We start from the raw sequence: 21,007 nt of genomic DNA, 5'->3' as shown, positions 1-21,007 counted from the left end.
ACTTTATCCAAGTTCAGACAAACAATGCAGCTCAGTGCCAGCAGTTCAGTACACTTTGAAATATTGATAAAGAACGTTTGCGACAGATAGACCAGAGCAAACTTAGGCTGCTGGTAAAACTCAGACGTTGCTTAATTAATTTCATTACAGTTTTGTTGAGGTTCAGCGTAAACTTGGAAATGTGGAAAACCACTGATCTAGACTTTGCCGCCAAAAGGAATTCACGTCATTTTGCCGCCAAAACAAATTCATGTCACTGTTGTTCTGATCTTATAAAAATGTGATTACAAGCTTGTGGTTTTAAAAATATGCGGGTGATCCAAACAAAGATAAGCTCAAAATTCAAATAAATATATCACTAGGGGAAGGCAGGTGTTATAATATATATGACTAGCGTTGAAAGCGTTTAAATTGCAATGAACTGGCGGTACCGCAAACATTTCGGTTCAATTGTTTAATTTTCCCAACTGATGATGGGAAAAATCTACATCTACCAAGGCAGAAGCAGGCATTGAAACTACTAGGTCATTGAGCCCTTGTTTAACAGTTTCTGATTTGTTTGTTTGTTGAACAATTTGGGCTCATTCCAAAGTTCTAACGTTGAGAGCAGCTCTTGAATGGCAATCAACTACCTGGCTTTTTGAAGGTCCTCCGTGTTGTCTTAAAGTAATTTGCTCACATGGGGTAACGGGCTTATTTTCCGACAAGGAGAGCAGAGTGGTCAGGGGTTGCTAGCGACGTTGGGGAAGTACCAACTCCCACTCTGCTGCTAAGTGCAAAGCAGGAATGAAGTTCATCATCACTTTTAAAAGGTCTTTGAGATGGTCTCATGGGGATTCAAACTCACATCTACTGACGCAGAGGCGAGCACTTAGACCACTAGACCTTTGAGCCTGTTTATTGTTGCCTGCCGATGAGGGTAGTTTGAAAACAGTTCATACAAGCTTCCTATTGTCTGTGATTGTCATTCCATTTTATTTTTTAAAGACCTGAGATCCTGGCATCAAATCGTATGGACGGCCAATTCTTATGGACGACCACGTCTCAGGAACCACCACGTCTCAGGAACCACCACGTCTCATGGACGACCAAGTCTCATAGACAACTAAGTCTCATAGACAACTAAGTCTCATAGACGAACAAGTCGCATAGACAACTAAGTCTCATGGACGAACAAGTCGCATAGACGACCAAGTCTCATAGACGACCACGTCTCATGGACGACCACGCCTCATGGGCGACCACGTCTCATGGGCGACCATATCTCATGGGCACCACGTCTCATGGGCGACCACATCTCATAGACGACCGCGTCTCATAGACGAACACGTCTCATGGGTGACCACGTCTCATGGGCGACCATGTCTCATGGGCGACCACGTCTCATGGACGACCACGTCTCATAGACAATCACGTCTCATGGACGACCATGTCTCTGATTAAAGTAACTTTTTGGATTTTTGCCTGATCGAAAGAGAACGACTTTAACAATATGCCAAACAAACAAAACCAGTGTTATATTGTAATTGCATGAATGCATTTGCAGCAAACGTTACGTCATTATTGTTTGATATCCTGTTCACACATTTGAATAGACTTCAAAAATGAATATGTGATTTTTGTGAGTTTTGCAGTTATTTTGAAACGTTAATGCAATTTTAAAGATAGTTTTGTAATTTTATTTTCTCTTGGCTTATCTTCAACTACCAGACGATTGACCGGTTTAGCTTTTTTGGTATATTTTTTGTCTTTTCACAGACTAGCACCAAAACAAAAAAATTGGAATTACCAAGAAAAACAGAAAAGCCAAGAAGGATGTAAGGCTAACATAAGGCTCGGTCTTTCTTCGAATTTTTTGTGACTGCTTTGAAGCTGATCCAAGTTATGTGCTTGGTCCATTTGCATTGACTGTATATTTATAAAATCCAAACGGGCAAATCAAATAAATGACCACGCAATATCATAAATACGAACAATTGTGGAATAAAAACAAAAAGCATCAGAGAACTGAATAATGTTTGAATCCATTCATGAGATGAAATGCTTGTTGTCTGGCGATTCCAGAAACGCCGCGTTCATTCGTGTTTGTGCGACTGCTCTTTTAGCGTTCTGAAGCACATCCGTTGTTTCAATCTCCTCTCGACCTCAGTTGGGGCGTCTCAGGGGTGTCCTCAGGGGATGAAAATCTTGACCTCAGGGGCCTTGCCTATCTAGATCCCAATAACATCATAGAAATGCTGGACCATCTTCATATGTGATTAAACAATGCACGCCTTGAGTATGTGACGACACACGAAGCATGGCTCCACGAAGTCACGAACTGAACGAAATAAAAAAGGCTAGGTTACAAATTGCCTTCAAAGTCATTGTTAGAGCTGAGATCGATTCTCGTTTAAATTCCTTCTAGAGTTTACAATCTAAAATCCGACTAAACTAGATATGTTTCTAGGCAGTCGAGTGTAGCAGGAACTCAGCGAACTCGCCTGCCGAGAAACACATGTTTTTGAAAAAGTCTTGATGGCTAGTGTGGAGGCTACACCGGTATGGTTAGCGAAACACATTGCTCGCCGTTCTATAGTGAGTAGTCAGGTAGTGCTGACGCCAGGAAGATCGCTCCTTTTCAACAGTAAACTAGATATATTGAACACTTTGCCAGTAGCGCGAAAATTTAGAACAGAATTTAGACATCAATTGTTTTCTATAACCTCAAAGTGTTTAAAATTACACAAAATCATAAATGTAAGATTTTGCATTGTATGTAAAAATTAAATCATTAGTGCATTTCAAGGGCCATCTCTAAACAATAGTGAAGGGTATTAACAAAGACTTAAAATTTTGAATACATTGTTATAAACTTACCGGGATGACGGCCACACATCTGCACACTGTACTTGTCATCATCCTTCCTGTCGCAAGCCAATACTCCATCGCAGATCAACGACTTAAGATCGACAGGAGAAAGCAAAGTACTTAGAGAGTCAGGAGTGTCTTCTTGGGTATGAAAGATTGGAAGAATTACCGGAAGATATCTCTGCAAACACAAACACAGCTGATAACATAAATGTACTTGTTCTATGATTGCTACTTTACAATACACTGGTATGTCTGATTTACCTCTAAATCCATTTGATCTTGAAAGACTTGCTTCATTTGGAGGTCATTGAAAGGACATTTCTAAATAACAAAAATTTGATTATTCAATTTATGAAAAATTGTTTTACAAATGACACTGTTGCAGTCAAAAGTATGCACCAACCTCTTCATCATTAAAACATGTCTCTTCGAATTCAGGGATATCGACGCATTTGGTTTCGAAGTTTTCTGTCCACATTTGATTGCCTCTGGAAATATATCAAAGTTCATTTATCTTAAAAGTGTTATCAACAAGCTCCGTGACAGATGAGAACAGTCATGACAGATCGGCACAATCATGTCATTTGGACACAATCATGAAAGATGAGAGCAAACATGTCAGATGGGCGATGACATCATGACAGACGGACATAACATGACATATGGGCATAATCATGGAAGAACACAATTCGTATTTTGCCTTCTCAATAAAACCCTCGGCGTTCTATCAGCGACGTCGTCTGCGTTTAAATGGTTCATGAGCTCACCTGCATCTTGCGTTGATGTCCATGGATCGCGGCGTGCGCGGGAAGTAACCTATCCATGAATTGCACTTGAAGTGGCATTTGGAATACTTCCTGTACCCGAAGTTGCTGCACTTTCCCTCAGTAAACATCGGAGGTGGGAGAGAGCAATAAAATACTGCAATGAATAATCATAATTTTATTTGCGCCCATTGTGATAACATACAGTACACTACGATCACAAATTCGGTACAATAGGAAGCAGCAAAGTGACATATTAGTCTTCGAGTTAGCTGCTCCCTTGTTTTGGCTTGCCATTAAGTGTGACGATACACAGTCTTGTGCTTTGGAGCGGTGTCGGACCCACGTCCTTTCGAACGTCGCGCAGACGTTCTCACCACTCGGCTACGCAGCCGAGATGAATATTGGTTTATAAATTACAAATCAAGTTTGCTGATTGAAAATACAGATTCAATTCAACTTTCATAACTGCAGGCCAAAAAAACAATGAATTAACTTCACCAATATTCCTTGTAAAGACTTCAAGTTATCTACAATCACTTTTTAATTCCAAGTTGTACGGATATTGAAATTTTCAATTTTGAAATATGTCAAAACATATCTCTCTTGGGCAATCACATTGTGTTGTGACAAACCATTCGTCAGATAGTAGATCTGTGGTATTCCAATCTTCAGGTTTTCCAAAAGAACTAAATATTTCAATAACAACTCTGCATTGTTGGTATATGTGTTTTTATTGAACGAATGTCGGGTCAACTTTTATTGTCAACAACATCAGCATCACAAATAATATATGATCTTATTACTTCTGCCACTCTATCGTAATGATGTGTTTGTTGTTTACTAAGATGTTGTTTATGGAAAGTTTCGAATACGAAATGTTTACCCTCGTAATTAGCTTGGAAGTACCCATCCATACCCTCCATGACTACCCTGATAAACTTCTTTGGGGGTTCTATGATCACCTCCTTGTCTTCCATCCCTGTCAACACTGCGATTGTTTCGTAATTGTCGCGCGCAAATTGCTTTCCTTGAATCTGTGGATGGCATTTCCCAGGTTAGTTTTGATGATTGTACTGTATATAGCCTGTGATCTCTGTCAATAGAGCACATACGTTTGAAAAGTTGTTGCCAATCAATATTGTGTAAACACCTTCCGCTTCATCGCAGTTCATGCAGAAAGGAGACTGGAACCGTTTGATGTGTTTGTGTTGTAGCCGCTGCGTTTCCTCTTTAGCAAATGAAAGTAACAGACGAAGGGAAACCAACCTTGATGACGCTGTTCCTCAAGTCGATGGTGGTGAAGAGGATGCGGAGGGATTGTTTCTTTTTGAGTCTCATTTGCCAGAAACACGACTCACACTCTTCCTCCTTCTCCGATGGATAGCTAAATCTCCCACGCGGAGCCTTGAGCTTCTTCGAACAGGGTCGCGGACGATCTAGAAGAAGATAAAATTTTATCGTTAACTTTTGTTGTCGGCGTCTAATTTCGTTTAATGCGACCTTTTGAAACCATCCCTAATCCATTACAGAAAGATTGCCATTCAAGCGCCTAACAGTCAAGTAGGATGGAGAGAAAGGAAAGATTAGGAGAAAATGTTAAATACAATTTGTTGTGTGATGTGATATATTTGGCTTGATTTCAAGGTTAATTTAGCTTAAAATAACACGAGACTGTATCTTATCAACCAAATATTTATTTTCTGCTTACAAGTGAAGCTGAACTGGGAGAAGGTACAAATCATCAAGAGAACCAAAAGTTTCCTCATCTTTAATATTGTTTGGGATTATCACAAACTGAAACCTTTTGCAATCAAGTCTATACTCGATCTCCGATACTCGGACTTGTCAGATTTCAATAACAAACCAGTTGAGGTTGTGAGCAGTAACAGTTGGATACAAAAGTGAACAAATGCCAACAAACAGCTTTGAAATTCTGCTTTGAATCTGAAAGAACCAAAAATAAATATTTTATTGTGATGCAATAGTGTACAATTCACAAGCTATCACTATGGCAACTTGCAACACATCTTTCCTATTTACGAGATTGACTCTTAGACATCCCCACTTGATGCGTCTATATGTTGTCTTTCGAGGTTTATCGGCGATAGGGTAACATTCAGATTTATTTCCTACAATTATTGTGAAACACTTTTATCGACGCCAATTTTTCAATGTCATGTTATGTTGAAGTTTTACGAGATAGATTCTCTAGTATCCTCAATGCTTTGCTGAAGAACACAATCAGTAACATCTGCCACGGCCAGGAATCGAACTAAGGCCTACCTGAATTTGAAGCGAAAGCACGACTCGGCTAGTAAGCTCAGGTTGAGAATGTGCGTTGCTTCGCTTTTCGTCTCGTTATAAGGACAGCACTCCGCCCCGGGCGATGTTGTTTCAGATTCCTGTTTTCGACTAAATTCTGATGTGATGATTCTGTTAGTTTGAGGGGAAATCTGTCAACATGCTTCTTCACTGTATTGTCATCGTCGCCCACCGGATGGAACTAACAAAACAAAACCTTCGTTCGCGAGATTAGCTGAAGCAATTTTTGTTTATGACGCTACTAATTTTAGCACATTCTGCAATCGTTGGTTTTGAATCTTTATCGTCGGACCGACAAAACCTTGATTGGTTATTCCTGGTAGTTGAAACGAAACCTTGAATGTTGTCAAAATGATATTGAGTCATATTGTCCTTACAAAGGCATTTCGTGGAAATTAATGAAGAAAATACTAATCTATTTCTGATTTGAACACCTATATTTAGCTCCTTGTTTCACAGCATGAAATGACGATGTCTGAGATTTTTAAATCAAGCAGATTTTCTGAGTAAGGAACTTTCTGTTAATTTAATCGGCCGCTTAACAGATCCGCTGTTGGTGCATCCAACCTCGACTGTCTCTATTGTATGGCAACACTGCTTTCAACAAGAACACTCGACGCAATCCAACGATTTGGAACGTGGTTGTAACAACATGAAATCAAACAAGACCATCTCACACAGCTAAGCTTCAGTATCAACTGTGTTGGTAGATTCTGTGGTAAATCCACTGATCTGAAGATACTTTGATATGTCTGATCAAAAGAACATGCTGACAAGCATGGTCAACCAATAGGCTACCTACATAAATGCGGGCTGAATAAGAGCGATTAGAAAAGTTAAATAAATCCTTGGAGGCTTGTCTTGTCCAAATCTTTCTGTGGTTGAATGAGGTGACATCTTCATTCTTAAACCTTTGAACTAAAAATATAAAATTATGAACAATCTGATTGTCACTGCGTTTGTTTTGCATCATTTGTTGTTACGTGAACAGGCCAAGAAATGGCTGAGACTTTTGTGGGAAAAGATTCGGTTGATTGCATTCGATAAATGAACCAGCCATTTTGATTATAGCCTGCGGGAAAGATGCGTCTGTGTCGTTCGTGCTCGCCGCCCTCTTGGCCTGAAAGAAGCGTATTAGTCCAATAGTCAGAAGCAGATTGTCGATTGCCTGCTTGTAGTCGAGCAGACTGTTGCAGCATAATCGGTTGTATGACTTCATTATCGATACGTCACATGTGGAAAGATGATTTCCAACTAATTGCAGCAGTAACTAGTGATGATGTCATGATTACATGACATTGGTTTGTCTTTCATTGAGGTTGAGGTTGTAGAAGATGCCAAGGGACAACACCATTCAATGTAAATGTTGACGCTTGCTTCGATAGCTTTCAGTTGCTGTGACACCAGCTTAGTGGCCGAGTGGTTTCGCCTTCGGCTCTGGTGCTGGTAGATCTGAGATCGATTCCAGGTCGGGTCAAACCGAAGACTTGAAAAACGGTACCGATTGTGTTCTATCCTGCATAGCGCAGTGAGAATGAATCGGGTAATAATGTGATAACATCGTAAACCTGATACAAATTAAAAATGAGCCCTGTCGCTAAAAGACCTTAGCTGTTGTAGAGCGATAATAAATAAAACCATAACATTATTATTAGTTGCTGTGACAACAGAGTTGTTTTGGTGCGTGTGACAATTAAGTTGAGTGTTCAGCTGCTTTTGCACCATGCCGCTTGTGATCGCAAACACATTTTAGTTAACAATAAAAAGATAACTACATTGATGTCAATAATAAAATCAGTTTTGTGTTTTTCTTAAAGCTGTGGCTATATTTACACTATATAGTGTAATAATAGCCTCAATAGTGTTGCCAGATAAGGAATTCTGCCCTAATTAGAGAAAAGTTTAAAGCTGTTGAAAATGAAAACTTGTATTTTTGAATTTTTTTTTAGTCCTGGGCAAAGATCAAAACCCTAATCTTATTCCTAACTCTAACCCTCACCTTAACCCTTCCTAACTTTAATCTTAACTCTGGCAACACCTGATTGTAACAATGGCATTAAGTGTGAAAAAAAGCCATTTCCATTTCTTAAATCTCTCATTCTCCCACGATGCCACGAAGTTTGAAAATTTTATTTGCACAGGCAGGACCGTTAAGAGAATTTGGCTTGGTACAGATGGACAGTATCCCCCAAACAAAAACAATAGAACTACAAAAAATGTAGCCTACGGTGTATTCTACATTTTTGAGCCCTCTGAAAAATATGCAGGCCCATAATTGACCCCAGGCCAAGTCCCGTATCCCCCTGTCACGCTACTATGCGCAAGAGCTCAATGTTGTAAGTATACAAATGATTCTTAAAACTGAATAAGTTCAATGATCTTATTCAGTTTTAAGATCTCTTTTAAGAATTCAATGATCTCTTGGTTACAATGTTTTGACCTTGGCGGGCAGAAGTGAGCATAGAATATTCAAATCAAGAGCAGCTATCTATTCAAAGACATTTGGTGGGTAGAACTGTTTACGAGATGAAGATTAAAAATGAAATACTTTGTTACGTTTTGAAGGAGAATTCCTTGTCTTGGTTTTGTTTTAAAATAAGTTTCTTGACACCCAATTTCTTTTGGCTGTGAGTGTAGAACGATATCAAATTTAAAGATCTTGAAAATTCATAAGCTACATCCAAGTGGTCATATAACGGTACCAGGACATTTTGCCGAAACACATTTTGCCGAAACCCATTTTGCCGAAAGGATTAATTGCCGAAAGAATTAAATGCCGAATTGGACATATTGCCGAAATCATACAAAGGATTAACTTATATGTAATGGGCACCTTTATATCAAATTGGCAACCCTGCCTGACTGAGGAGTGAGGATTCCTAAAAAGCTGCTCCTCAACGAAATAACTACGAATCAGGTAAAAATTCTAAACATGATACAATTTTTTTCATAAAAAGTTATAGCCTACTGTATTTAAAAAAAAAGTAGCCCAATTGAGCGCCAACCAAAAAAAGCGCGCTCAACACGAATTTTTGGCGCCTCGAGAAATCAAAAGTAGCCCTATTGGGCGTGAAAGCGCCCAATCTGGCAACCCTTAGACTTGGTGTCACTTCAATATTTCCAAATTGTTTAGGCAATTAGTCCTTTCGGCCATTTGTCCATTCGGCAATTTGTCCATTCGGCAAAATGTCTTTCGGCAAAATGTCTTTCGGCAAAATGTCCGCGCACGCATATAACGTTTTCTTCAAAAACGTTATACATCTTCGCATTATGAGCAGCCATCTCCCTCTAATGAACATATGCATGAGAATTGTTGGAATTGTCATATCATGGCCCATATTTTCATCTTATTGCAGCATGATTTTTGCCAAAAACTTTTATAACTTCCCTTCTCAACTACAGCATGACAACTTAATAATCACAAAGTATAGTTCCAGGAACTGGTTGAAACGTCTAAAGCGAATGTAGACTTTGCTTCGTAAGAATTTTGTAACAACTAATGAACTCTTCTTTGACGTAGATTTTTAAATTCACGCAGCGTTCTGCAATTGTTGTAACTCCTCTGATCCACATGCAATAACATAGAACTGTTAACCTTTGCGGCCGAGTCTACTTTAATTACAACCAGATAGATCCGTTTGGTTGCATTCCTAACTTTTGCTATTGTTTCGTAATAAACGTGCACCAATGAGCTGGTTGAAACGACATCTTCGCCATTGTCTGTTTGGGATCATCGTGGTTCAGGTCCTTGTCTTCCTCGTTTACGTCAAACCAACCTCCCCCAAGGAGCGTCACGTGATCAAGCGCATGGTTGGAGATACGCTCGATTACAGGCAAGTGACACTAGGTGGCGTAGTTACTTTGTTTCCGATAAAACTTCTGTTTGTTTTTACATTTTTCAGCTTTTAGTTTATTGAAAGCTGACACGTAGTTGCTCATAGACCAACGTGACCAATCCCCACTTCTCGTGTTGTCTGTTGTACGTTGTAGCCTACGTCTGTTGCCACAGGGTTAGCCACACCTCGCTCCTAAAATTTATGTTGCTCCTCTGAAATGTCTTTTCAAGTTACGTCACTGGGGTTACGCTGTCTACGACAGAATCGACGACGATTGAACACCAATGCGTGGGCAACACGTCTCCGCTAACTATAGTGATTGTTTTTGTCTTCCAGTGGGAATTACCGCATTGTGAGGTTCTACAGGACGAAGGGCTTTGATGATCAATATTCCTTTCATGTAAGTTCGTTAAACATCAACTACTAAATATTTTGCTGGTAAAGTGCTACTGCAAAGTAGCTACTCTTTGCAATTGCCTGATCCGACAAACTTGATTACATTACATTTATATTACGTTACATTGCATTCACTTTCAGGACGTTTCTCTTGCAACCCAGTGCTCAGTGAACCACCTCCATCATTTGGTGGAGCTGCTAAACCGGTGGAACGGCCCAGTGTCATGTTCTGTATTTGTTCCCAATCAAGTTCGTACTTCAACGTTGCTTTATAAGTAAACAAATAAATCTTTTGTTTAAATATTTTCTGTAAGATTTCAAGGATCAGTTTAAAGTTCTTTGGGAGGGTGCGCTCTTTAATTTTGCGTCATCTTCATGCTTCAAAACTATGTTTCAAAACAATAACAAACTAATTTCAACTTTAATAAGATGGCTCGACATTGTTCCAAGGCCTCTAAAAATCAAAGTTATGGATCCATTTTGCTTGTGAGTTGGTTGTTGCTTGTTCAATGATTTCATGTCTCGATTTGGGTCGTTTACAATTCTGCCTTTTATCAGGATGCCAGCTACGCTGATGACGCAATCCAGTTGCTGCGTCGGTGCTTCTCCTTGATCAAGCGTCACGTAACTTTTCATTTCGTCTATCCATCATCAAGTCTCGCTGACTTAGGAAAGGTCTGTTTAGAGCAGCTTTTTTCAATGCCTAAAATTGTGAAGCAGCTATAAGAGTTTAATTGTTTCAGTAGTGGATCTGTAGTGTATGATGAAATATACTCCTTTAATTTTTTATACTGTGCTTCTTCAGCTAGTGATGTATCCGAGCCTGATGTCATTTAATTAAAACAATGACAACTTTTAGCTCCATGTTAATTTTTTGAAACATGTCACATGCTTATTAATTGCAAGGCAATATCGGCTCTTCATCAACACGTGCCTTTGCTTTCTTTGTAGCATGTGCCTGGGCTGGCAGTTCCTTTGTGTATTTCCAATCAACCACAGCTGCTTTTCTATCGCATCAACACTGATTTGAAAAGTTTTCCAACCATGTCAGTTTTAATCTTGACAATTTGAAAATAATAAATCTAAAAAAGTTTTCTGCAAATATTTGATTCCTTGTTGGTTGTTCATGCCACTTTGTGATGATTTCATCATTCAACGTATTTTCCAACTCCAGGTTGGGATATGGTCGAATCTATCTTGCCACGAGCTTCTTTACAAACTAGAAAACTATGGTTACCAAAACTATGACGTCGCCGGTATATCGTTCCCGCATAATGTTTTACGAAACGCAGCCAGAAGTGGAGTTTTAACTCAATACGTTCTGCTGGTTGGTGAGTGGAGTCTTCGTGGCTTGTTGGTTCCCGAGGCTCTTTTGAAACTTTGCGTGATTGCAGTGAGATCAAGAGGTTGTGGATTAATTATTGCAATAACATATCTCAAGGATGTATTGTGCAGTATAATGGAAGTAAGCTGTGACTTATGCTATTTGCATCTTTCCATTTGTGGACACTATCCGTGATGTGTGGTCAATAAATATTGTAACATGAATTAAACGTCGTGGTTGCTTGATTTTTCTAATTTGCTTTGCTCGTTCATTTATTGATTGTTTATTCAGATATTGATGTGATGCCAAATGTTGGCTTGAGAGAACAATTTCTTGACTTTGCCGAACAAAGATCTCTCTTTGATACCGAGACGACCGATCAGATTGCGTATGTTGTTCCAGTGTTTGAAGTGCTGACAGGGTTGCCATTTCCAAAAGATAAAAGGCAACTTTTGAAAGGAGTAAGGAACTTTTTATTGAATTCCTTATGTTGCCAGTTTGCTGCAACTTTGCGGGACTTCAACTTTATTGCCTTAAAACTCCCTCTTGTGGCTTAAACAGTTTTGAATCTGAAATCTTTAGATTTCTAACCCCGTGCTCTGACCGACCATGGCCAGTTCATGTAAGTGTAATATAGGCCATGTAATACAGGCCATGCAATGCAGGTCATGTAATGCAGGCCATGTAATACAGGCCATGTAATGCAGGCCATGTAATACAGGCCATGTAATACAGGCCATGTAATGCAGGCCATGTAATGCAGGCCATGTAAATTTGTAAACTTTAAGTTTGGCTGGAGGCCAATCTGTTACGCTTGATCAAATTTTCTAGTAAAATTTGATAGTTTGAGTGGTAGTAGAATAGTATCATACAAGTTTTGTGGATATTTTGTGTTATTTTGGACTGATCGCTACTCATGAAGGACGATCTGCTTTGAACAGATCACTATAGCACAGAACTAGATAACTGTGGAATATTATTAGTTTGTATTTTGCTTCCCAGTTCATTTGTTGCATCATAATGACTTCGTTATGCTTTGTTTTAACAGTTCCTATTTATTTTTGTTTCCTATTTATTTTCTATTTTCCTTTTTGTGTCTGTGGAAGAGTGAAAAGTGCATTTGAATCGTCATAAATTGTTATATTGGGCTTAAACTTTGTAGTGATACATTACCTGAATTTGATTTGTTAAATTTCATCTGAAGAAAACATTATTGACCTATTGTGTTATTCGCTTATACTCAATTATTTCTCATTTACAATCTATTTAATTTCTTTCTCAATTTACACGGTCACATTGAGCTAGTTTTGTGCAACCTAACACTAACAGGTCACACTGAGATTCAATCAGCCATTTCTTTTATGACAGAAAAATTGGCCTATACCTTTTTTTAAATTGTGATTATTTTTGTACTGAAAATGTTTTGCTTGTGTTGGCTTGAACTCTTATTGGTTGCATAAAAGTTTAAAGGCCCTTGCTACAAGGGTTTTGTGATTTCAATAGTTTTTATTTCTGTATTATTTTTAAACACCCGAAATAAAGTTTATATTTGATAAAACCACAGGAATTCACTTGAGGATTGCAGCAGCACATGATTTCTTTTCTTTCATTAATATTACTGAACATCAGCCTATCTTGTTTCAGATTAATTTGCCGATGCTTGACATTTGTCACATTAAGAACTGGGAAGCAGCTGACTCGATGACTGATACAGTTTTCGCGGCTTCCTGTCTGTTGTGGAATCTTGATTGCTATGGTGTTACTTTTATTCGTGTTGTGTATAATTGTATCGTACTACTCTCGCGACAGACAAATAAAACTTTTCTCCCTCTCTCCTCCTACCAGGTTATCAATGGAACAATCCGCCCCTTTCATAACGAGACTTGCTGGTGGTGCCACAAATCAGAAGATTTCGCTCACTGGAGGAACATACCTCAGGTTACATAGGGTCAATTTTCACGGTCAAATAGTGTTATGGTCAATTAAACCAACCTGAGGTCAAACAGGGTGAATTATTTGCATGATTCTCAATAAAATAAAAGATAATTGCATTGTTTGTGTATTTCTCTGTTCTATCATTAACTTCTGATTGGTTAAAATGCTACTCTACCTTTAACTTCTGATTGGTTGACTGCTTCGAAGCTTTACAAAAGTTGTTACATTAAAGTGGCAACCACAAATGGTTGACGAGAGATTTTAGTTCAGCCGTACGAAACAGTTCAACAATATTTTTTGCATGTCTTTTAAAATCTTTCTTCTTTGTGCGAACTTCTTTTTTTCTTAATATTTATTGAATTATAATAACATCGTCAGTCAAGTCAAATTTGGATTAAATCTTTGCGGACTTCAGATACCTTCAATAACAAAGTATTTTGATTGAGTTATGGTAAGCCAGTGGTTGAAACGTCGACCTACCAGGAAGAAGGAGAAGAATGTTAATTTCTTTGCACGTTACTATAGTTTGAGTGCAAACACTTTGTTTGTATGTTTAGACGGATCAACTGGATGTAGCTTTCTTTGCGGAATGGGATAAGAGTTGGGAGCCTTTTTATATCGCGCGTCGCAGCGTTCCAATGTTCGATGAAAGATTCAAGCAATATGGATTCGACCGGATCCAGCAGGTTGGATCCAGTTTCTAGCTTTCCACATGCTTTGGTTTCAGTTGAAGTGACCAACCAAACGTGAACTAATCAATCCAAGTTGTTTAATTTGACATCGTATCAGAAGCATTCATAGAATTAATAGATGTATTTTGCAAAATTTGGGACAAAACAAATTTATAATTCAATGACTTCGTCTTAAATTCTTAAAACTTCAAGTAATGGAATAAAAATTTGAACTAACCTTTTGCTTTCAAATAAAAGAATAACGCAACTGAAGACAGAGGCCGATCAATTTAATTAAAGTTAATTTTAAAATAATACACTTATGATTATTGTATATCTAATATACCTTGTACGGTATTTTATTTGTCATGCACAAACGTATTTGTCATTCGTCGAACTTCAACATAATTTAGCAACAAATATGATTCATATGGTAATTGCAAAATAATTGAACTCGGTAGTTATCTTGGCGATTATTATCGGCATTAGAGCTTCTTTGCTTATTTCTCACTTTAAGGTCGATGAATTATATGTTGGCTTCCCATAATTTTATTTGGATTACACTTAAGTTAAACTTGTTACGGAATCTGCTATGAAAGTAATTGCAACAGTCGTGTAAGCATTACTCACCCATTGATTTCCGTTCACTGCAATTTGCAGAAAAGTTAAACTGAACATTTTCTTGGAATGTATCGCCCATGATTCATACGTTCAAAACAAAACACAATGATCACACCAAATAATCAAACTTTGTTGAGTCATACTCAATCAACAAACACCTGTTTATGATCAAACAAAATAAATATTAATCAAGGATCATTCAATGTTCAACAAACATAGTCACAACTTCCGGCCAACGACAACATTGCCTCCGCGACACCTAGAGGTCAGTTAACATGGAACACTAACAAAGGCAAAACATTGAACTGGCACATACTTGTGGACCACATGTGTCCATCATGGCATCATCACATTCACAGGACATGAAGCTCGTGTCATATGATTTTATTCAGGACTGAATTGCCAGATTCAACAAACAATCCACAAACGTGATCAAGAACTCGACAAGAAATATTTTATGTTTATTGCGAATATGAAATATAAGTTTGAAAATAAGTTTGAAAAATGAAAATATAAGTTTGAAAGTCGTAGAAATATGTTACTGCCAAAAACATACTTTTCTCACATACAATTTGATGAACTATAATTTACTACAAGGACATTGTGCAAAGCATCTACTGACTTTAGATTTGTGAAATGCACGTGGCCGGATATACTTTTGCCATCTTAAACAATGCTTTTCTCACTCATCATGGATGGAAACTAGCTGGGAAATTCTATGCCAAGAAAGATAGCGACAATGCACAGAACTGGATCCTCTTCAATTACCACTTTAAGGTAAATTGCTCCGGTTTTTGTGTTTTACTTGTCATAGTTTTAATGAATGTTCACTTGTTATTATTCAATGTGTTTCGAACAAAAACAATGCGATTTAACTTCTTTTCAACTTCGCTGGGCTCAGTATCAAAAGCCCATTAAGTTCTTGTTGAACTTTAAATACGTTTCCAACTCTTCAACTGTATGTAATTTACAACATTGGAAGATGACACATGATTGTGACGAAAACAATGGACGAAGTCACGTCATAAACATTTCAGGGTAATCGTTGTTTCGGACAACCCTTTGCTGATTCATACAAAGTTTTTAAAGTACCAGAAAAACATAAATATTCGAGGTTGTAGGTCCTGCCTGGTTGTCAATGCCCAAGTGCTCAACACTAAACAATATGTTTTCGTTTAAAATTAATTCTCAGGTTGTCATGGAACCAGAATAAACTTCAACTTTCTCAAATGGGTTGATTATAACGTCATTACGTCATTACGTGCCGTGCGACCCCTCGTTTATTTACGTGCGTCGTGCGTAGCTTACGCCTAAATTGACGTTCTAAATTGCTGCAGGCGAATATGTTTTGTGAGATGCATAGCTTCGCTAACCCACGTCATGCGCTGCTTGCTCTTTCAGGTTCGAACGTCGACGCGCTGTGTTTGTTGCGAGAAGAATGAAGCAATTGTCTTCACAAAACAACATATTTATCGAAACAAAAATTCAAATTTAAACCATAAATTAAAGTGATAAACATGTTTAACTTTTGATGCTGCAATGACAAAGTCATGAGATAGTCAAAGAAATCGGCAGAAGCAGAAAGGCGATTTGAAGCGCTGAATTGAAGAAAAATTTCCTTCTTTCTCACAACATTTTACCTGATTGATATGACAGATTGTTTGATAAAAAATTACTTTTTGTCCAAAAAATTATCAAGACAAAATTATTTTTATGTCTAAACAAGATTCTTTAGTATCGAAAAGCTTGACACCAAACAAACACAGGAAGCTTTAATTGGAAACGTAATATTTTGTTAAAAAAATGTTTTACCAAGTTGTTCACTTCTGTTCCCAGCTGCAAGTTGCTATCAGATCTTAACTTGAATTCAAGAACAAGCAAAACAAATCGAATCTTCCTTTCTAGTTTTGAACTAATGTTAAAACTTTCCCACAGGATGAACTTCCGAAGAAATACGAAACCAACCGAACTTGCTCTCCGATTGACTCTTGGGACGAGAAGGAGAAAAGGTAAGATGGAGGACTTCTTCTCTGAGAATGCTCACTTGATAAAAGTTTGTGTTAATAAAATCATACTCGTCTACTTAGACCGAAGTTGTAGACAAAAGTTTGGCAATTGCTTGCGTGGGAGTTCTCAGCACAATTATAAATAAAAATTGAATTAGAAAAAAGAAATGGCACAAATTCTTCTTGAAAAAGTTTTGATAAAAACAGGTTTCGTAAAGGATTTTATGTCAAATTTTGTTTTGTTTTGACTGTTTTATGATGCTCCAATGCACTTTACCAGTTTTATGACGCGACCATAAGACAAAATGCATTATGATGTTTATTTTCATCACAGAGGAGCTTTAGTGGGCGGGCGTGGATTGGTCAAAACGAACTGGAATAGGCTGTGATTGGTGGAAAACCTTCGTTGTCACAAAAGGCCCGACAAGTTGATTGTTAGTGAGACGAAGAACTCGAAGCAAGTTTTCAGCAAATGACGTCAAATCCTTCTTCAAATATTTTGAAGGAACTTCATTATGGAAATGTTTTGCATTGACTAAAGCAATAAAGCATGCAACGAATGACCAGAGACCTAACCTGGCAAACAATCGTGTCCTTTATTTATCGCGCATGGACTAAGTTTGGTAAACATTTTCTAACGCTGCCTCAACTTGAAGCAATGCTTTCACGTCGGTTAGTTGAAGTGTGGTTGTTGACAATCCAGTAACTAATCGAGCAATAATCGATGATATTGCACTAATGACGTTGCCCTGCAGCATGCACGTCAATATTCGTAGATACAAATTGTAAGTTCTTATAATACAAATTATGCTTAAAAGCAACATTTATTTTCAATAATTTTAACTGCAGTTAATACTTAATCAAGGTTTTAACAGTCCACGTTGTTTATTCTCTAATCTTATTTTCCACTACCACACCATAAACATTGAAGAAAATCAAACATCAACACAACAAAAACTTTATGGATGTTAGATATGTCTTGCTCTGGTATCGAACCGAGACCCACCAGAAGCAGAGCAAACCCTTCCACCTCTGAGAAGTTACTTGGGCCGATCACCACTTCAAGCAATTATCCAGCCAGCAAATCAATATTTTTGCATTGATGCAAAAGAAGTGAATTGCTGGCAGAGTGATTCTAATAAAACCTCCCAAGCATGATAAAAATGAGAAAGAACATCTCGCAAACTGGCTTGGAATTGTCTAATCCTTGACGTGCATTTCGTCATCAATGTAGTTTCGATGTTTTTGATGCAATTATGGAGATGCATTGTCGTTATGAACCTTCTCTTGACGTTCCAAAAGCGGTTGTTTCTTACACTGTAGAATAATCAGATACTTTGTTGAAAAGCGCGGAGAGGACTACAAACACTAAGGAGAGGACAAACGAAATCCATCCAAGGATGTAGGAGTAACCATAGGAAGTCCGATCGTCGGTGGGATTCTTTGCTGTGTATGTTGCCATGGCAATCATCGCACAAAAAGCTGCAGAAACAAAACATCGATTTGATTCCACAAACGTGACCTAGAAGACGCAAACGAAATTTACAGAGTTTAAAGAAAATTAAAATCTGTAAATTCTTACTTGTAAGAAAAAAGAATGTTACCATTGGTTTCCCAGAGATTTTCTTCGTGCCCACTACAATTGCGTAGACAGACGCGATGGAATAAAAGAACACAGCAATGAACAAAAATGCCTGCACCGCCTTCACTGGCCTTGGAAGATCTGTATCGAAAACAGCACTTTCATGACAGGGCAAATGAACGTTGGACTTCAATATCCTGAAAAACGTACTTTGCACACCAATTAATGGAATGCACTAATTTCGCCCTCGGCCGGTTAGATATACCGAATGCCGATCTCTGACTGTGCAGGTAGTGAGAATTCCTAGGCACTTGAACGGAAAGGTAATCACCTTTATAGTTTAGGAATTATTCTAACCTTGGCTGTGCATTAACAAGCGCTAGATTGTGAGAGTATTCTGTTGGCCTGAGCTTCAAATATTTGCCGTTTTGTGCAGTATTTTCTTTTAAGAATTTTATTTTGTTTTACTGTAGAATCTAATGCAGTTCGACATTCCTTCAAATATGAAGAACTTATTTTCCACGTACAAAAGTTTCAAAATCAACCGTTGCTGCTTACACGGTAAAAGATTTTTGAATAAAGTCAAGAATAAAGCTAAGCTAATAAAGTCAAAAATCTTTTGAAAAAGTTAATTCTACAGTAGCCTGCAGTAGCATTACTAACTTTTTGAGAAAAGAAACCCATAAAGTTGCTGACAGTTCTTTCGATTATGAAGTTGTGCTTTTTCGCAAAGAAAACACAAGACCAGAGGATTTTGCAACTCAATACTTTAAAAGGTTAACACAAAGAAATCAAGATCGTGCCGGTAGACGCAATTTCCCACCATCATGGTTATGAGGAGGATGCGTTATGCAAAAGTGTTGCCAGATCTTGATACATCTTCAGACTAAAAGCTATTTTATGGAGTCAAATTAATCCAAAGCGAGCTATTGTCAACTCATCAGTCAGGTGTAAGCCTAAATATGAAAAATAACTTATCAAAGTAATGGTCTTTATAAATTTGAACCACTGCGACCTTTACACATAGACCATATGCCAATACGCAGCTTCAAATTTGACTGGAGGATAAATTTGAAGTTAAAATTTAAGCTTTTTTGGAATTTTGCTGTTTGCAAGTTTAAGAATTGATTTAAGAAAATGCATTAATTTACTTTAGAGCAAAGCAAAAATAACATTTATGCCGAAAAAGCACCTGGCAACCACATTCTGTAAAGCACTGTCCTCAGAGAAGGTAGTTTTGTATCCCGTACTTCTACTGTAAATATGGTTTGTTTAACAACACTTAGGTCATTATATTGCAGACGTTGATTTCGACCACTGTATAAAATATTTAGATGGAATTCTGACGTCATACCTGAGTAAACAAATGAGATGCAGACGCCATCGACGCATTCTTCCCACAAACCGCGGTTGTATATGGAACCTTCGACCCAATTAGGGGTAGCCAGGGAGACGACAGTGATGACGATTTCCAGTAAAGCAACCCCTGATAAACCGTAAGCCACTGAAGCCTTCATATCGGACAATCGATGAAACGCTAAGTTGCTATACCTGAAATGTGCAGATGCAAAACCAATAGTTTGAAGCGAATACTAATTAACCAAATACATTTCATTGATGGGAGGAACATGCCATTCATGTTCCAAAGCCATAACTAGAAAATGTGGGAAGACCGCTGGTCGATGCTTGCCTATGTCAAAGCTTCTTTTACATCAGCTCTATCATGGGCTAACAGAAAAGCCTTCTTTATGCTGCCATTCTACCAAAGTTCTAGCCTATACCTCAAAGAAGATTTAATGGGAGTCTGAATAACTAAACCGATAACAGCAATCAACTTTTCACAATTGCTCACAAAGTTTAGCATCTAAAGCTGACGAGCCCTTTCATGGATTTGTAAAACTCGACAAATCGAGAAAATAAAGTGAAATTTTATTATCGCCAGATTTGATGTGATGAGCTAAGAATGTCACGTGACCATCACAAGACCAGACAGGCTTGTGACTGTTGCAATCGTGAAATCGCGTTGGCTGCCACCAACGCATGCACTGATGGCAACTGTGCGTTAGTTCAACGTTTAGCAATATCTATTAGTGACAAGTTGTCATCGCAGCAACTTACACCAGAACTGTTCCATTGCGGAAGTGTTTCGTGGTTTTCAACTCAAGAAAGACGTTTATTATGTGAAATGCTTCTCTAGTTAAACTAATCTCCAATAATTTTTACTGAAATAATTCTGAAAAACATAAAACAAAAACCCAAAATTGAGGCAACCAAACAATTAAAAAAAGGTCACATTTATTATTTGAAACACAAACCTGACAACCCTGCATTGTGGCGTTGAGCTATTTCATTTCATGAAGAAATTTTTGTACACTGTCACTGTTCTAAAACAATAGCTTCAAACGACGTTTTATTGGAGGGATTGTTTATAGTTTCAAGAGTGTAAAAACTACATTCGGCTTAAAGCTATTGTTGATAATTTAAATAGAAACTCTCTCCCACTTGGTTTGGACTGCAAATACATAAAGATAAACGCGAGTAGCGGTTTCGTTTGGCGTTTTCAAACTTGAAGCTCGTTGTCTTTTAGCCAGTTTTTAAATATATTTCCGCATTGGTAAACTGTGTTGAAATCACGGGGTAGCGCAGTCCATGAGCACTGAGCAGCCTAAAACCACAGCCTAAAAATAATCCAAT

At 38.0% G+C, this 21,007-nt stretch overlaps 3 protein-coding genes across 4 annotated transcripts; 1 reads left to right on the top strand and 2 right to left on the bottom strand.

Moving 5' to 3' along the window:
• Positions 1 to 1,894: 1,894 nt before the first annotated feature.
• On the bottom strand, positions 1,895 to 6,123 carry LOC145774642 (uncharacterized). Its single transcript, XM_082585934.1, has 9 exons — positions 5,904 to 6,123; positions 5,329 to 5,564; positions 4,887 to 5,056; positions 4,504 to 4,654; positions 3,621 to 3,774; positions 3,257 to 3,341; positions 3,115 to 3,174; positions 2,860 to 3,031; positions 1,895 to 2,320 (listed from the first exon to the last, which is right to left on the bottom strand). The coding sequence occupies exons 2-9, from the start codon at positions 5,384 to 5,386 to the stop codon at positions 2,259 to 2,261; spliced, it is 912 nt and encodes a 303-aa protein (XP_082442060.1). The 5' UTR covers positions 5,387 to 5,564; positions 5,904 to 6,123; the 3' UTR covers positions 1,895 to 2,258.
• Positions 6,124 to 9,629: 3,506 nt separating this feature from the next.
• On the top strand, positions 9,630 to 17,198 carry LOC145766454 (beta-1,4-glucuronyltransferase 1-like). Its single transcript, XM_082578209.1, has 11 exons — positions 9,630 to 9,775; positions 10,115 to 10,178; positions 10,316 to 10,423; positions 10,733 to 10,849; positions 11,349 to 11,505; positions 11,790 to 11,959; positions 13,344 to 13,436; positions 13,991 to 14,119; positions 15,353 to 15,502; positions 16,661 to 16,734; positions 17,066 to 17,198. Exons 1-11 carry the CDS (start codon positions 9,630 to 9,632, stop codon positions 17,118 to 17,120), a joined length of 1,263 nt encoding a protein of 420 aa, XP_082434335.1. The 3' UTR covers positions 17,121 to 17,198.
• On the bottom strand, positions 17,123 to 19,859 carry LOC145766544 (epithelial membrane protein 1-like). Of its 2 annotated transcripts, none has more exons than XM_082578286.1 (3): positions 19,668 to 19,859; positions 18,314 to 18,454; positions 17,123 to 18,213 (listed from the first exon to the last, which is right to left on the bottom strand). In XM_082578286.1, exons 1-3 carry the CDS (start codon positions 19,828 to 19,830, stop codon positions 18,044 to 18,046), a joined length of 474 nt encoding a protein of 157 aa, XP_082434412.1. In that variant the 5' UTR covers positions 19,831 to 19,859; the 3' UTR covers positions 17,123 to 18,043. The 2 variants fall into 2 exon arrangements, with proteins under 2 accessions (XP_082434412.1, XP_082434463.1); XM_082578337.1 differs by having other exon boundaries at positions 18,183 to 18,213; positions 18,336 to 18,454.
• Between the last annotated feature and the right edge of the window lie 1,148 nt (positions 19,860 to 21,007).

Source organism: Aplidium turbinatum, chromosome 1 (assembly GCF_918807975.1).
Source record: "Aplidium turbinatum chromosome 1, kaAplTurb1.1, whole genome shotgun sequence".
In the NCBI taxonomy this organism is placed as follows: domain Eukaryota; kingdom Metazoa; phylum Chordata; class Ascidiacea; order Aplousobranchia; family Polyclinidae; genus Aplidium; species Aplidium turbinatum.
This window is presented reverse-complemented; position numbering and strand designations above follow the sequence as displayed.

Excerpts from the sequence above, each read along its gene's own strand:
- LOC145774642 (XM_082585934.1), bottom strand. The coding sequence starts at position 5,386 with ATGAGGAAACTTTTGGTTCTCTTGATGATTTGTACCTTCTCCCAGTTC. Across the intron at positions 3,342-3,620 it reads GACATCAACGCAAGATGCAG|AGGCAATCAAATGTGGACAG; the intron begins GTGAGCTCATGA and ends ATATATTTCCAG. Across the intron at positions 3,175-3,256 it reads CATGTTTTAATGATGAAGAG|AAATGTCCTTTCAATGACCT; the intron begins GTTGGTGCATAC and ends TTTGTTATTTAG.
- LOC145766454 (XM_082578209.1), top strand. The coding sequence starts at position 9,630 with ATGAGCTGGTTGAAACGACATCTTCGCCATTGTCTGTTTGGGATCATC. Across the intron at positions 9,776-10,114 it reads GGAGATACGCTCGATTACAG|TGGGAATTACCGCATTGTGA; the intron begins GCAAGTGACACT and ends TTTGTCTTCCAG. Across the intron at positions 14,120-15,352 it reads GATTCGACCGGATCCAGCAG|ATTTGTGAAATGCACGTGGC; the intron begins GTTGGATCCAGT and ends TACTGACTTTAG.
- LOC145766544 (XM_082578286.1), bottom strand. The coding sequence starts at position 19,830 with ATGAAGGCTTCAGTGGCTTACGGTTTATCAGGGGTTGCTTTACTGGAA. Across the intron at positions 18,455-19,667 it reads CATCTCATTTGTTTACTCAG|ATCTTCCAAGGCCAGTGAAG; the intron begins GTATGACGTCAG and ends TTTTCGATACAG. Across the intron at positions 18,214-18,313 it reads AACATTCTTTTTTCTTACAA|CTTTTTGTGCGATGATTGCC; the intron begins GTAAGAATTTAC and ends TTGTTTCTGCAG.